This window comes from Hypanus sabinus, chromosome 25, assembly GCF_030144855.1.
Source record: "Hypanus sabinus isolate sHypSab1 chromosome 25, sHypSab1.hap1, whole genome shotgun sequence".
In the NCBI taxonomy this organism is placed as follows: domain Eukaryota; kingdom Metazoa; phylum Chordata; class Chondrichthyes; order Myliobatiformes; family Dasyatidae; genus Hypanus; species Hypanus sabinus.
In genome coordinates this window covers 43,934,606-43,948,820 of record NC_082730.1, presented here as the reverse complement: position 1 = coordinate 43,948,820, position 14,215 = coordinate 43,934,606, and the positions used below count along the sequence as shown (strand labels likewise).

Sequence of the window (14,215 nt, the reverse complement as noted above, 5' to 3'; positions counted from 1 at the left end):
AAAGAAAATGAACAAAGCAACATTTCTGCACTTAAGAAATATTGCAAAGGTACATTTGTTTTTGTCATGTAATGATGCTGAAAAACTATTTCACGTCTTTACATTGAATACATTAGGTTACTGCAATACACTTTTTACTGGCATTCCAATGCAATCTATTAATAAACCAACTCATTCAGAACACCGCTGATAGACTTCTAACCAATAAAAGGATGAGGGAGCATATCACATGGATGTTTTGCATTGGGTTCCTGTATCTTTTAGAATTCATCTTAAAAGTTCTCTTAATTGTTTTTAAACCTCTCAATGGTCTGGGACAAGAGTATATCACAAGTCTTTTTCCACTGGTTTCTTAAATTTAAACACTCTCACTCAAAATGTAATTGACAAGTTGGCTTTTTGGAACGATGGTCCTGAACTGTGGAATTCAATACCTAAAACTATAAGCAATGCAGACTCAGTTGATGCTTTCAGACAGCAACTCAGAACCTATTTATTTAACCTTGCTTTATATTGACATCTTTTTGTCTTTTATTTTCAAGTTTATTATTTTCATATTTGAACTTTTATCCTATTGTAAAGCATTATTTGTATGAAAGTGCTGTAATAAATAAAATTACCATTATTATTCTTTATATTTTTCTCAGCTCAAGCTGGTCAAACTTGAAGTACAGCCTCCCTCATTCCTCAATTGCTCAGAACATTCGGACTGTTAGAGACATAGAAAACCTACAGCACAATATAGGCCCTTCAGCCCACAAAGTTGTGCCGAACATGTCCCTACCTTAGAAATTACTAGTGGTAATTACTTAGAAATTGCTGTTCTGGTGGTGTTTTGTATTGTGGCTTTTTGCAGATTTACATAAATATTGTTGTGTGGGCACAACAAAATTGTTTAATGCTATTGTGTAGACTCTGTGGGATGATACCAGTTGTAGATATTAATATCAGGACAATGTAAACCCTGTTTATGTTCCACAGTCTTTCAATTTCCTCTTTTTTTGTAGGACTCTGAATCAGGCTTGTATAGTAAGGTATGGTTGTGGTAAACTATGTCTGGACACACCCCTCTGCTGACTGCTCCTGTGGCTCCTCCCACAGACCCCTGTATAAAGGTGATTGGAGGCACTGCTCCTCCCTCAGTCTCCAAGATGTTGTGGTCACGTTTGCAGCTAATAAAAGCCTATCTTTTGCCTCCCATCTCCGAGAGTTATTGATGGTGTATCAATGGTATCTTTAATGAGTTTGTATTTTAAAGCAAGACTGTGCTGAATGATGTTTGCCACTTGATTGTGCCTGTGTAGGTAATCAGACCGAGTTAAACTGCTGCAGGATCCTGTACTTTGTGGGATTGTTTCTGGTTTCTCTTGATGTTTTTTGCATTTTTTGTCTTGAATTTGTTGGTCTGTTATTATGCATTTTTGGTAATCTTTGAGTTAATCACCTGACTCTGTATTGCCACACAAGAACCCCTATGTGTCTGGGAAGAGGTCCCTGACTCTGCCAACATCTCATGGGAAAGTTTTCCATGGAGGATCATGCTCTTTCATTGGTTAACTTTTTCTTAAGTAGTGGTAATTTTTCATTTTCATATTTCTGCTTTTATTTACATTTAGCTGTGTGTATTTATCAGAAATTCATATGCTTGCATGAAGTGCTGTCTTGTTTTTATGATGAAAATATATCCTTAGAAGTTTTATCTGACTTGTGTATATATTTTTAATATTTGTTATTCATCTTCCTCCTTCTGTCCTAGATAGTGTTAATTCTAAGTATATTCAAGTGTTTTCTAAAATTTGTTATTTCAGTTCTTCTTTTTCTTTGTAAACTTTACAGTTCAATTTTGGACCAAGATATTATGCCAAAAGAATATATTAATTAGGGTCTAGAAAAAGTGTTTGTTGCCTTTGTTATATTTTTAATGTTGGGCTCTGTTTGGCAGATTTTCTTCAGCCTTCAAGTTCGTTCTGTGAAAAGTTTTACCTTTATCGCACTATGATCTATTTTCTCTGCATCTTGGTATCACAGATACCGATCTGTTTCATATTCATCCATCGGTTGTATTGCATCCTGCTGCTCTGTTTTCTATTCTATTAGCTCCATTGCACCTTTCTTTATGTTTATGTTACATGTATCCAGTACAAAGTTCATATTAATATTTTTAGAAAATAGATCTTCTATTTGGATTAGTTGCTTTATCTTTACTGAAGGAGCACATAATTTCAAATTTTCCATATAGGCATGTCAACATATAATTCATTTGGTTGTCTCTGATTTAATACTCAATTTTCATCTGATTCAGTAAATTAGAGAACAGGTTCAAAGCTAGACAAAACCATAGTGGCATCTTATAGTATGCCAAAGATTCATCAGATGTTGTAAGAATTTCACAAGTTCTGTGTGTAGTGTGTTTGAGTGTATGTGTATGTGTATGTATGATTTTGACCCAGTGACAATGAGGGAATGGTGACATGTTTCTAAGTCAGGATGGTGAGTAACTTAGAGGGGGATTTCCAAGTGAGGGTGTTCCCAGGTATCTGCTGTTCTCGTCCTTCTATATGGTAGTGGTTGTGGGTCTGGAAGGTGCTGCCCTAGGAACTTTAGTGCGTTGTTGCAGTGCATCTTGTAGATCTGTTGCAACTGAAAGAACTGCTGCAATCTGCTGCAACTGTTCGTCGATGGTGGAAGGGGTACCAATCAAGTGGGCTGCCTTGTACTGGATGGTGTCGAGCTTCTTGAGTGTTGATGGAGCTGCATTCATCCAGATGACTGGCTAATATTCCATTACACTCCTGACCTGAGCCTTGTAGATGGTGTACAGGCTTGGGGGAGACAGGAGGTGAGTTTCACGCCAGAGAATTCCTAGCCTTTGACCTGCTCTGGTAACCATGATGTTTATATGGCTAGACCATTTCAATTTCCTGTCAATGGTAACCCCCGGGATGTTGATAGTAGGGGATTGATTCAGTGATGGTGATGCCACTGAATGTCAAGGGACGTAGGTTAGAGCCTCTCTTGTTGGAGATGGTCATTGCCTGGCACTTGTGTGGCTCGAATGTTACTTTCCACTTGTCAGCCCAAGCCTGGATGTTGACCAGGTCCTGCTGCATTTGGGTATGAATTGCTTCACTATCTGAGGAGTTACGTTCAGAACATTGTACAGTCATCTGCGAACATTCCCACTTCTGACCTTAGGATGGAAGGAAAGTCACTGATGAAGCAGCTGAAGGTGGTTGGTCCTAGGACACTCCCCTGAGAAACTCCTTCAGTGATGTCCTGAGGATGAGATGATTGACCTCCAACCACCACAACCATCTTCCTTTGTGTCAGGTATGATTCCAACCAGCAGAGGGTTTTCCTCCTAATTCTCATTGATTCCATTTTAGCTAGGGCACCTTGATGCCATACTTGGTCAAATGTTGCCTTGATAGCCCTCGAGGGCTAATCTCACATCACCTCTGGTATTTAGCTCTTTAGTCCATGTTAGGATCAAGGAGTTGATGAGGTCAGAAGATGAGTGGCCTTGACGAACCCGAACAGGGTTATTGCAGGTTATTGCTGAGTAGGTGCTGCATGATAGCATCGTTGATGACCCCTTCCATTACTTTGCTGATGATTGAGAGTAGTAATTAGCTGGGTTACACACACAAAATGCTGGTGGAATGCAGCAGGCTAGGCAGCATCTATAGGGAGAAGCACTGTCAACGTTTCGGGCTGAGACCCTTCGTCAGGACTAACTGAAAGGAAAGATAGTAAAATAGTTGAAAGTAGGAGGGGGAGGGGAAAATGTGAACTGATAGGAGTAGACTGGAGGGGGTGAGGTGAAGCTGAGAGCCAGAAAGGTGATTGGCAAAAGGGATACAGGGCTGGAGAAAGGAAAGGATCATGGGATGGGAGGCCTAGGGAGAAAGAAAGGGGGAGGGGAGCACAAGAGGAAGATGGAGAACAGGTAGAGTGATGGGCAGAAAGAGAAAGTAAAAAGGGGAGTGGAAAAAATAACCAAATATATCAGGGGTGGGATGAGGAGGGGGCATTAACAGAAGTTAGAGAAGTCAATGTTCATGCCATCAGGTTGGAAGCTACCCAGCCGGTATATAAGGTGTTGTTCCTCCAACCTGAGTGTGGCTTCATCTTGACAGTAGAAATGCGTTCCACTGGCACTTTGTGTGTGTTGCTTGAATTTCCAGCACCTGCAGATTTCCTCGAATTAGCTGGGTTAGACTTGTCCCGTTTCTTGAGTACAGGACATACCTGGGCAATTTTCTACATTGCCGGGTAGTTGCCGGTGTTGTAGCTGTACTGTAACAGCTTGGCCAGTGGCGTGGCTGGAGCACAAGTCTTCAAGACTGTTTTGTCTGGGTTTTTGTCTGTCCCCTTGCAGTATCCAGTACTTTCAGCCGTTGCTTGATGTCACATAGAGTGAATCAGATTGGCTGCATACTGACATCTGGGATGCTGGGACTTCTGGAGGAGGCCGAGTTGGATCATCTACCTGACACTTCTGACTGAAGATTGTTGCAAATGCCTCAGCTTTATCTTTTCCACAGGTGTGCTGGGCCTCTCTATCATTGAAGATGGGGATATTTGTGGAGCTTCCTCTTTCAGTGAGTTGTTTGATTGTCCACCACCATTCATGGCTGGATGTGGCAGGACTACAGAGCATACATCTTATCTATTACAGAGCAGGTGCAGAGCACCCCTGTGGCCACCCCCTCTCACCAACAGGTGACCACAACGTTAATAGTTTCAAATTAAATATGCAAAGAGATAGGTCTAATTCTGAATTGGAGAAAGGCCAAATTTGATGGCATCAGAAATTATCTAGTAAGTATGGATTGGGACAGGCTGTTTTTATGGTAAAGATGCATTTGGAAAGTGGGAAGCTCCCAAAAATGAAATTTTTAGAATACAAAACTTCTATGTTCCTGTCAGAATAAAAGGTAAAGATAACAAGTGGAGGGAACCTTGGCTTTCAAGAAATATTGAGGCCCTGGTTAAGAGAAAAAAGGAGGTGCATAGCAGGTTTAGGCAAGTAGGAGGAAAATGAGGTGCATATGGAGTACAAGAAATGCAAGAGGATACTTAAGAAATGAATCAGGAAGGCTAAAAGAAGGCATGAAGTTGCTCTAGCAGACAAGGTGAGGGAGAATCCTCAGGGATTCTACAGGCATGTTAACAGCAAAAAGATTGAAGGGGACAAAATTGGTCCTCTGGAAGATCAGAATGGTAACCCACAAGTGGAGCCAAAACAGATTGAGGGGATCTTAAATGAATTCTTTGCATCTGTATTTACTCAGGATATGGATACAGAGTCTATAGAAGTGAGGCAAAGAGGCATCAACTTCATGGACCCTGTACAGAGGAGATGTTTGGTACACTGAGGCAAATCAGGGTGGATACATCCCCAGGGAAAGGTAGAATAGGTTTGGACTGTATTCCTTAGAACATAGAAGATTGTGAGGAGATCTAATAGAGGTATTATGAGGGGTATAGGTAGGGTAAATACAAGCAGGTTTTTTCCACTGATCTTGGGTGGGACTACAACCAGAGGTCAAGGGTTAAGAGTGAAAGGTGAGAAGTTTAAGGGGAACATGAGGAGAAACTAATTCACTCAGAGGGTCGTGATAATGTGGGATGAGCTGCCAGCACAAGTGGTCCACGCAAGCTCAATTTCAACATTTTAGATAAGTTTTGATAGTTACATGGATAGTAGAGATATGGAGGGCTATGGTCATTGGGAGTAGGCAGTAGAAATAGTTTCAGCATGGACTAGATGGGCTGAAGGGCGTTTCTGTGCTGTGGTTCTCAACGACTCTCTATAGTTTGTAAACAAATAATATTTGATGGGTCATTTGTGATTTCTCCTTTAGGCAAGAGATATGTTTTACCTTCTGTCAAAAATTCAGGCACTTTTTCAGGATTTTTCAGAAAATTGTGGTACATATTAATAGGTATGGATGAAAGTACTCTTTTAACCAATAATTACGAATATTATAGGCTTTTCCAGTGGTGGGTATTTTTTATAATTTATTGTAGCATATCCATTGTAACCAGGTGTTTGCATGTCTTCAATTGTGTGAGTTTTCAATTTTCTCTCCCTAATTCAGCTTGCTTTTTTTATAATTGATGAATGTTTGATTAGATATTAGACCAAAAGTTCATTATCTCAAATTTAGTTTCAATGTCCTGTATAAACCTTGTCCATGTTTCTGAACTGAAAATTCAGTTTTCTTTGCCTGGCACATTTCATGCATCTACTCAGTCTGGCTTTGTACGCATCCAAGCTTTTGTGTTAGTGTAAATTATCTTAATTGGCTGGCTTTATCTTGTATGAACCTGGTATTTCCTTAGCTTTCCTTCTCTTAACTTTCTTGCACAGATTATTCATTTTATACTCAATTAGGTGGGCTCAAGGTTTCAAATTTGTTTCTTAACCTTTTCTGCCATTTCTTATTTCATTACTTAGTCTTTGGTATCTATTAATGTGTGCCTCTACTTTGGAGTGATTGCACTGAACTGCTGTTAATGCAGTGCAGTATGTTATTATGTGTAGTTCTTCAAATTTTCAAGTTTTCCTATCATGGTAATAATATTGTTGAAAGTAACAACTTTGGACGTTGTGATCTGGTAATGTTGGGTCTTTTCATTTTTGTAGTACCCATATATTCTGTTAGTGTGATGTTAAGTGTAAGGATAACTTTGTCTGCAAGCTCAGCTTCACCATTCTCAGCATTCTGCGGAGGCTCTACATCTGCGGTTTTGCTATTACCATCAGGGTGTGTTGAAGAAATTCTATTTTTATCAATGGGTGGCATCTTTATTATTTCCTTGTGGTCTTTAGGTTGGTTTCTTTCTAGCTGTTGTGCCACAAGGGGTGATTGATACGTTCGTGGCCTAAGTTAAAAGAAATCAATTTTAGAAAACCTAGCACATTTATTTTTCAACATAGTCCCCTCCTACATTTACACACTTAGTCCAGCAGTTGTGGAGCATACAGATCCCTTCTTTGTAGAAGTCAGCATCTTGGACCTCCACAAAGTGGCCCACAGCAAGGGTGATTGATGAGTTTGTGGCCTAAGGTAGAAGGAGATGAGTTATACAGCTCTTGTTACATGCACGTGCAGTTCAACTCTGAGTGATTATGCAGAAAGTTTGAAGTTAATAACTCAATGGTACTCAAAGCTCCATTGCTATCAAGCAGAATCATTGATAGGATAGTTCTGTAGTACTTTATGTTCTTTGTATCAAGCAGTAACTTGTGACCATAAAAAAAAACGTACAGGACAAACAAATACACTTTTGATTGGAGCCAGAGTGGATTTTGAACACGCTGCCATCTTACCAGACGATACTTAATATCTGTCAGAAAATAATCTGACAATGTGCTCAATGTCCCATCTGCCTGTCCCCAACTTTGCCACCACCCCCCGCCAAACCTTCCCCCTTTCCTACTGCCCCTACCCTCTCCTCACCTACGATCCCAGCTGCTTATTTATTTAGAGATGCAGATTGTAATGGGCCCTTCCGGCCCAATGAGCTCATGCCATTCAATTACACCCAGGTGGCCCACTAACCCTCTTGTCTTTGGAAATTGAAGCACCCAGAGGAAACCTACGTGGTCACGGGGAGAAGGCACAAACTCATTGCAGACAGCGACAGGAATTGGGTTGCCAGCGCTGTAATAGTGTTATACTAGTCACCATTCTGTTCCCGACCTAGATCTCTGTATACACGCACACATACATACACAGACACACACACACAAACGCAGACACACATACATATATACATACACACACACACACACACACACACATACACACACACACATAGACACAAACGCAGACACACACACACAGCACATACACACAGCACATACAGAGATACACACACAAACACACACACATACAGACACACACACACACACACACACACACTGTCACAGAATGGTTGCAGCACAGAGGGTGGATGGATCACAGTGATGCAGAGATCATTCTCCCAAGGTGTTTTGCAAACTTTACATTACAGTGGATTCCAGTTCATTAGGTGTCAGTTAATTGGGGCAGTTGCTTATACACGACAAACACTAACTGAGAAAATTATTGGGATTCCCTTCATTTATTTGGGACATGATGCCGCTTGTTGGGGTAGGAGACGGTTGCCAAGCAGGTCCTAACTAGCATCAGTATTAGACGCTACACCATGCTTGCAGAAAACAGATTTTAAATAGTGCTAGTTGAGTGTGTTTTGTGTTCAAAAAGCAGCAGATTTTGTCACTGAGGTTTGCTGAGAAATAAACACTAGGACAATTCAGAACTGCTTTGGTTCACTGTAGTTTCAAGCATTCCAGCCATAAACAGCTGGGAGTGAAAATGAAATGATCTCACTAAATCAGCAAGTTAGGAACTATGAAGATTTTGAGGATGGCATTAAATGAAGGCACCCATCTCTACTAGGTGTTAGTGTGTTTTGTATTTGGCGTACACTGGAGGAACTGCTTCATTGATAATACACATTGGCATTGGTAGAGTTATACTACGTTCTGAATTTCATTTAAATACATCATTTGTATCTCAGTATGTCTGATTTATACCTTTTTAACTATTTCCATGAAACATCGCTAATGGGGCAGCTGCTTAATTGGGCCAAAATGTACTGGCCCTGATGCATTGCAATTAACTGGAATCCACTATGAAATCCTCTCGAAAGGCCACCATAGAACTTCCCTCCCAACCACGCTGCAGGAAGTGTGATCTACATTCCAACCACACACTCTTTGTTTTTAAATCTCACGTCACGCTTAATTCTCCTAGCCACGAGCTCCTATCCTCAACCCTGGCACCAACCAGCACTGTTCACTCTATCCTGAATTGGACCCTACTAAATGTCTTCTTGTTTTTCTACAAAGGAAGTAATAACTTTAATTATACAGCACTTTTCATACAGAGCACATAGTTCAAAATGCTTTTCAATGACAGAAGAACAAGTACAGAAATAAAATAAAAAATGTGATTCTGGAACTGTTGGGGCCTGTGTTTTGCTGTTTGGAGATCGTTTGGGTGCTTCAGAGCTCTACAGTCTCTGACAAGATTCTGGGAGGCAGAGGCAGAGGCAGTGTGCGGGAACCCCTCAGGCTGCAAGCTGATGTTTGGCAGATTGAAGCATCGAAGTGAGTACAGAGGGTGAACATGGCTGCTTGATTTTGATTGCTCTGTACCGGAGAGGGAAGAGCCTGCAGCTGCTCCCAGTGAGTGTTGTCCAGGACTCTCTCTTTCAGTCTTATGCTCTGTGCTTTTTTGACTAATCTTCTTGGGCTTTTATTGTGCAGGGTGGGGGAGGGGGGATTTGGGGGTAGCCTTTCTTTCCCTTCTTGGGTTCACAGCTACCCAGAGAAGAAGAATTTCAGAGTTGTATACTTTGATAAGAATGAACCTTTGAACCTACTATGAGCTCCTGGTTTTATTTAAAAGTCTTTCAGCGGCATTCTGAATATGTTGAAGTTTGTCAATAGATTGCTTTGGAAGGCCGGTATTGCAGAAATCTAGTCGATTTGATATAAAACTGTGAATTAGTTTTTCACAGTCACATCCTCTCTAATCAGTCCTTGTAACCACAGTCACACATCCCAAGGAACTTCATGTAAATATTTTCTGGACCCTCTCTAAAGCCTTTGCTAATTCCTTTCTGTGGCAACCTGAACTGAATACAGAAACTCAGTGCAGACTGGAGCAGTATTTTCAGTTTAATTTCCTTGTTTTTAAGTCCTTTTTGACAGAACACAGAAGTGCAGGCGCCTCATCAGTCACTTTCACTACCTGTCCATAAGACCATGACATAAGACGCCAATTTAGGCCATTCCATTATGACTGATTCATTATCACTCTCAACTCTACTCCCCTTCCTTCTCCCCATAACCTTTGACACACTCACTAATCAAAAACCTATCACCTCTGCTTCACATATACCCAATACTTGGTTTAATCCTTGAGGAGATCACCCTCTCCTTGTGTGGGCTAGGACAGTGATTACGTGTTCCCATACCCGCCGAGGGGGAGCATCAGCCTGCATATTTGTCCTCTCAGGAGGGGGAGGGGAGGAGGCTCAGGAATGTGGGGAGTGGGTGGAGATGGTGTAATGGACACCTTTGAGACAACAGAGCCCACAGAATTCTCCACTAACGAATTAATGAGCTTGGAGCAACACACACAAAATGCTGGAGGAACTCAGCAGGCCAGGCATGCTATGGAATAAAGTACAGTCAACATTTTGGGCCGAAACCCTTTGAGGGGAAAGGTCATTCTTCAAGCCCTCTGTGGATCAGGATACCTTTCGTCTTCTGCCACATTCCTCACCTTCCACTCAGGGTTCCCTGCAAAGGATATCAGCTAAAGTTTGCCAGCAGTGGGAATTGGGGGGTGGGGGGTGGGTTACTGCCTCATTGTTGTGGGTGGGCGGTCATTTAACCGGCATCCCTCTCTCTGTAAACAGAGTGTAAATGATGGAGGGATGGGGAGGGGTAGAGAGGGAGGGGGCGGGGTGAGAGTGGGGAGAAGGAGGGGAGGGGAAGGGTGAGAAGAAGAAGGGGAGGGGGATGGGGAGAGGGAGAGGGGGGAGATAGAGGAGGGGGAGAGAGGGGGAGTGACGGGGAGAGAGGTGGGAGAGGGGGCAGGGAGAGGTGGGAGAGGGGAGATAGAGGCGGGAGAGAGGGTGGGGGGAGAGAGAGGTGGAGAGCGAGAGAAAATGAATGGAGATAAAACAGAAAAAGAGAGATTATGGGACAGAGGGGATATGGGGAGGGGAAGAGGGGGATGGGGGCATGAGATTGAGAAGGGGCATGGGGAGGGGGGTGGATGGGGAGAGGGGGATAGGGAGGGGTGGATGGGGAGAGGGAGATGGGGAGAGGTGGAGAGCGGTGGGCGCGAGAGCGGCTGGCGGGGGGGGGCTGAACTATTTTTCTTTCCAATGTGGACGACTTCATATTTACCAGCATTGTATATTTGCCAGACCCTTGCCCACTGCCTTAAACTGTATCTCTCTGCAGATTTTCCACATCTTCTGCACAATTTGTATTTGCACTTAAGTCACACACAAAAATGCTAGAGTAATTCAGCACATCAAACAACATCTATGGTAAGTAATAAAATGATGTCTCATGCCCATTTCTTTTCATTAGGACTAGAAAAGAAAGGGACAGAAGCCAGAATAAAATGGTGGGTAGAGGGACTGGAGTATAAGCGAAAATGTGATAGGTGAGACCAGGTGAGGGGGATTGAAGTGAGAATCAATACAAAAACGATGGATGAACTCAGCAGGTCAGGCAGCATCCGTTGAAAGAAGCAGTCAATGTTTCAGGTCGAGATCCTTCATCAGGACTAAAGAAGGAGGGGGCAGGGGCCCTATAAAGAAGGTGGAGGGAGGGTGGAAAACCAATCAGAGGAAAGATTAAGGGGTGGGGGAGGGGAAGCAGGGAGGGGTTTCAGTCTCCAGCCCCTTGGTACGAACATCGAATTCTCCAGCTTCCGGTAATTCCCTCCCTCTCCCTTCCCCCATCCCATCTTCACTCTCCTCTTCTAGCTGCCTATCACCTCTCATGACTCTGCCTTCTTCTGCTACCCATAGTGCTTTCCCCTTGGATTCCTTCTTCTCCTCTCCTGCCTATCCCCTCCCTGCTTCCCCTCCCCCACCCCTTGATCTTTCCTCTGATTGGTTTTCCACCCTACCCCCCCACCTTCTTTATAGGGCCTCTGACCCCTCTCTCTTTAGTCTTGATGAAGGGTCTCGACCTGAAACGTTGACTGCTTCTTTCAACGGATGCTGCCCGACCTGCTGAGTTCATCCAGTGTTTTTGTACGTCTTGATTTGACCACAACATCTGCAGTGTACTTTGTGTTTGAAGTGAGAAGCTGGGAGGTGATAGGTGGAAGAGATAAAGGGTTGAAGAAGATGGAATCTGATTGGAGAAGATGGGTGGACCATGGGAGAAAGGAGGAGGACACCAGAAGGAGGTGATGAGCTAAAACTGGTCCCGTCTAACTAATGCATATCGTGTAGTCAGCCAGGGAGAAAGATACAGGGACCAATAAATCCTCAGAATTAACCACAGTGCTCCAGAGGCCCCCTTGGAACCAACCCAGTGCGCCTCCATGTTATGGTTGCCTCTGACACTGTATTCTGCTCCCTCCAGCATGCTGGGGTCCTCTTTCATTCCCCACACTCACCTCTTCGATGGGCATCTCCTGAACCTCTTCGAGGAACTGCCTCTGTACACCGACCACAAAGGGGGTGGGGGAGCACACTGTGTCCAGCATCACCCTGGGCAGCACGGGGATGTAGGTGTGTTGCCAGGTGAATGGGTAGAGCAGGGCGGCCAGTCCATGGATGCACTGTGACAGGGTGCTGTGGGCAGAGCAGGAACAGAGATCACCGTCAGTCAAAGTTCTTACTAAAGTACATGCACTCTGTGGCCAGTTTATTAGCAACAGGAGTGGAACCCAGTGTAGTCTTCTGGGAGAAGTCAGAGAGTGGTAGTGGAGGATTGCTTCTCTGAGTGGAGGTCTGTGACTAGTGGTGTGACTAGTGCTGGGTCCATTGTTAATTGTCTAGGAGCTGGATAGGTATCTTATGGATAGGGGAATCAAGGGATATGGGGACTAGGCGGGAACCAGGTATTGATAGTAGATGATCAGCCATGATCTCAGAATGGCGGTGCAGGCTCAAAGGGCCGAATGGTCTACTTCTGCACCTATTGTCTATTGTCTATTGCCTATCTATATCAATGATCTGGATGATAATGTGGTAAATTGGATCGGCAAATTTGCTAATGATACAAAGATTGGAGGTGTAGTGGACAGTGAGGAAGGTTTTCAAAACTTGCAGAGGGATTTGGACCAGCTGGAAAAATGGGCTGAAAAATGGCAGATGGAGTTTAATACAGACAACAGACAGACATACTTTATTGATCCTGAGGGAAATTGGGTTTCGTTACAGTCGCACCAACCAAGAATAGTATAGAAATATACCAATATAAAACCATAAATAATTAAATAATGCCAAGTGGAAATAAGTCCAGGACCAGCCTATTGGCTCAGGGTGTCTGACACTTCGAGGGAGGACTTGTAAAGTTTGATGGCCACAGGCAGGAATGACTTCCTACGACGCTCAGTGTTACATCTCGGTGGAATGAGTCTCCGGCTGAATGTACTCCTGTGCCTAATCAGTACATTATGGAGTGGATGCAACTTGGACAGCATCCTCTTTTCAGAAACCACCATCAGAGAGTCCAGTTCCACCCCCACAACATCACTAGCCTTACAAATGAGTTTGTTGATTCTGTTGGTGTCTGCTACCCTCAGCCTGCTGCCCCAGCACACAACAGCAAACATGATAGTACTGGTCACCACAGACTCATAGAACATCCTCAGCATCGTCCGGCAGATGTTAAAGGACCTCAGTATCCTCAGAAAATAGAGACAGCTCTGACCCTTCTTGTAGACAGCCTCAGTGTTCTTTGACCAGTCCAATTTGTTGTCCATTTGTATCCCCAGATATTTGTAATCCTCCACCATGTCCAAACTGACCCCTTGGATGGAAACAGGTCACCGGTGCCTTAGCCCTCCTCAGGTCCACCACCAGCTCCTTAGTCTTTTCACATTAAGCTGCAGATGGTTCTGCTCACACCATGTGACAAAGTTTCCCACCGTAGCCCTGTACTCAGCCTCATCTCCCCTGCTGATGCATCCAACTATGGCAGAGTCATCAGAAAACTTCTGAAGATGGCAAGACTCTGTGCAGTAGTTGAAGTCTGAGGTGTAGATGGTGAAGAGAAAGGGAGACAGGACAGTCCCCTGTGGAGCCCCAGTGCTGCTGACCACTCTGTCTGACACACAGTGTTGCAAGTGCACGTACTGTGGTCTGCCAGTCAGGTAATCAATAATCCATGACACCAGGGAAGCATCCACCTGCATCACTGTCAGCTTCTCACCCAGCAGAGCAGGGCGGGTGAACACACTGGAGAAGTCAAAAAACATGACCCTCACAGTGCTCGCCAGCTTGTTCAGGTGGGTGTAGACACGGTTCAGCAGGTAGACGATGGCATCCTCAACTCCTAGTTGGGTCTGTTAGGCGAACTGGAGGGGGTCTAAGTGTGGCCTAACCATAGGCTGGAGCTGCTCTAGAACAAATCTCTCCAGGGTCTTCAAGTGTGAGATATTGGACT

The 14,215-nt window shown here is 43.7% G+C and overlaps 1 protein-coding gene across 5 annotated transcripts in view; it reads right to left on the bottom strand.

Moving 5' to 3' along the window:
* Positions 1–14,215, bottom strand: part of LOC132381201 (DENN domain-containing protein 2D-like) — a 179,662-nt gene that overhangs the window by 38,451 nt on the left and 126,996 nt on the right. For 4 of the 5 annotated variants that reach the window (XM_059950495.1, XM_059950494.1, XM_059950497.1 and 1 more), the window contains one exon: positions 12,219–12,396. In XM_059950495.1, the coding sequence (XP_059806478.1) occupies positions 12,219–12,396 (178 nt within the window). Of the gene's footprint in view, positions 1–6,932; positions 7,075–12,218; positions 12,397–14,215 lie in introns of those variants that run through there. The other variant, XM_059950498.1, reaches the window with a different exon arrangement.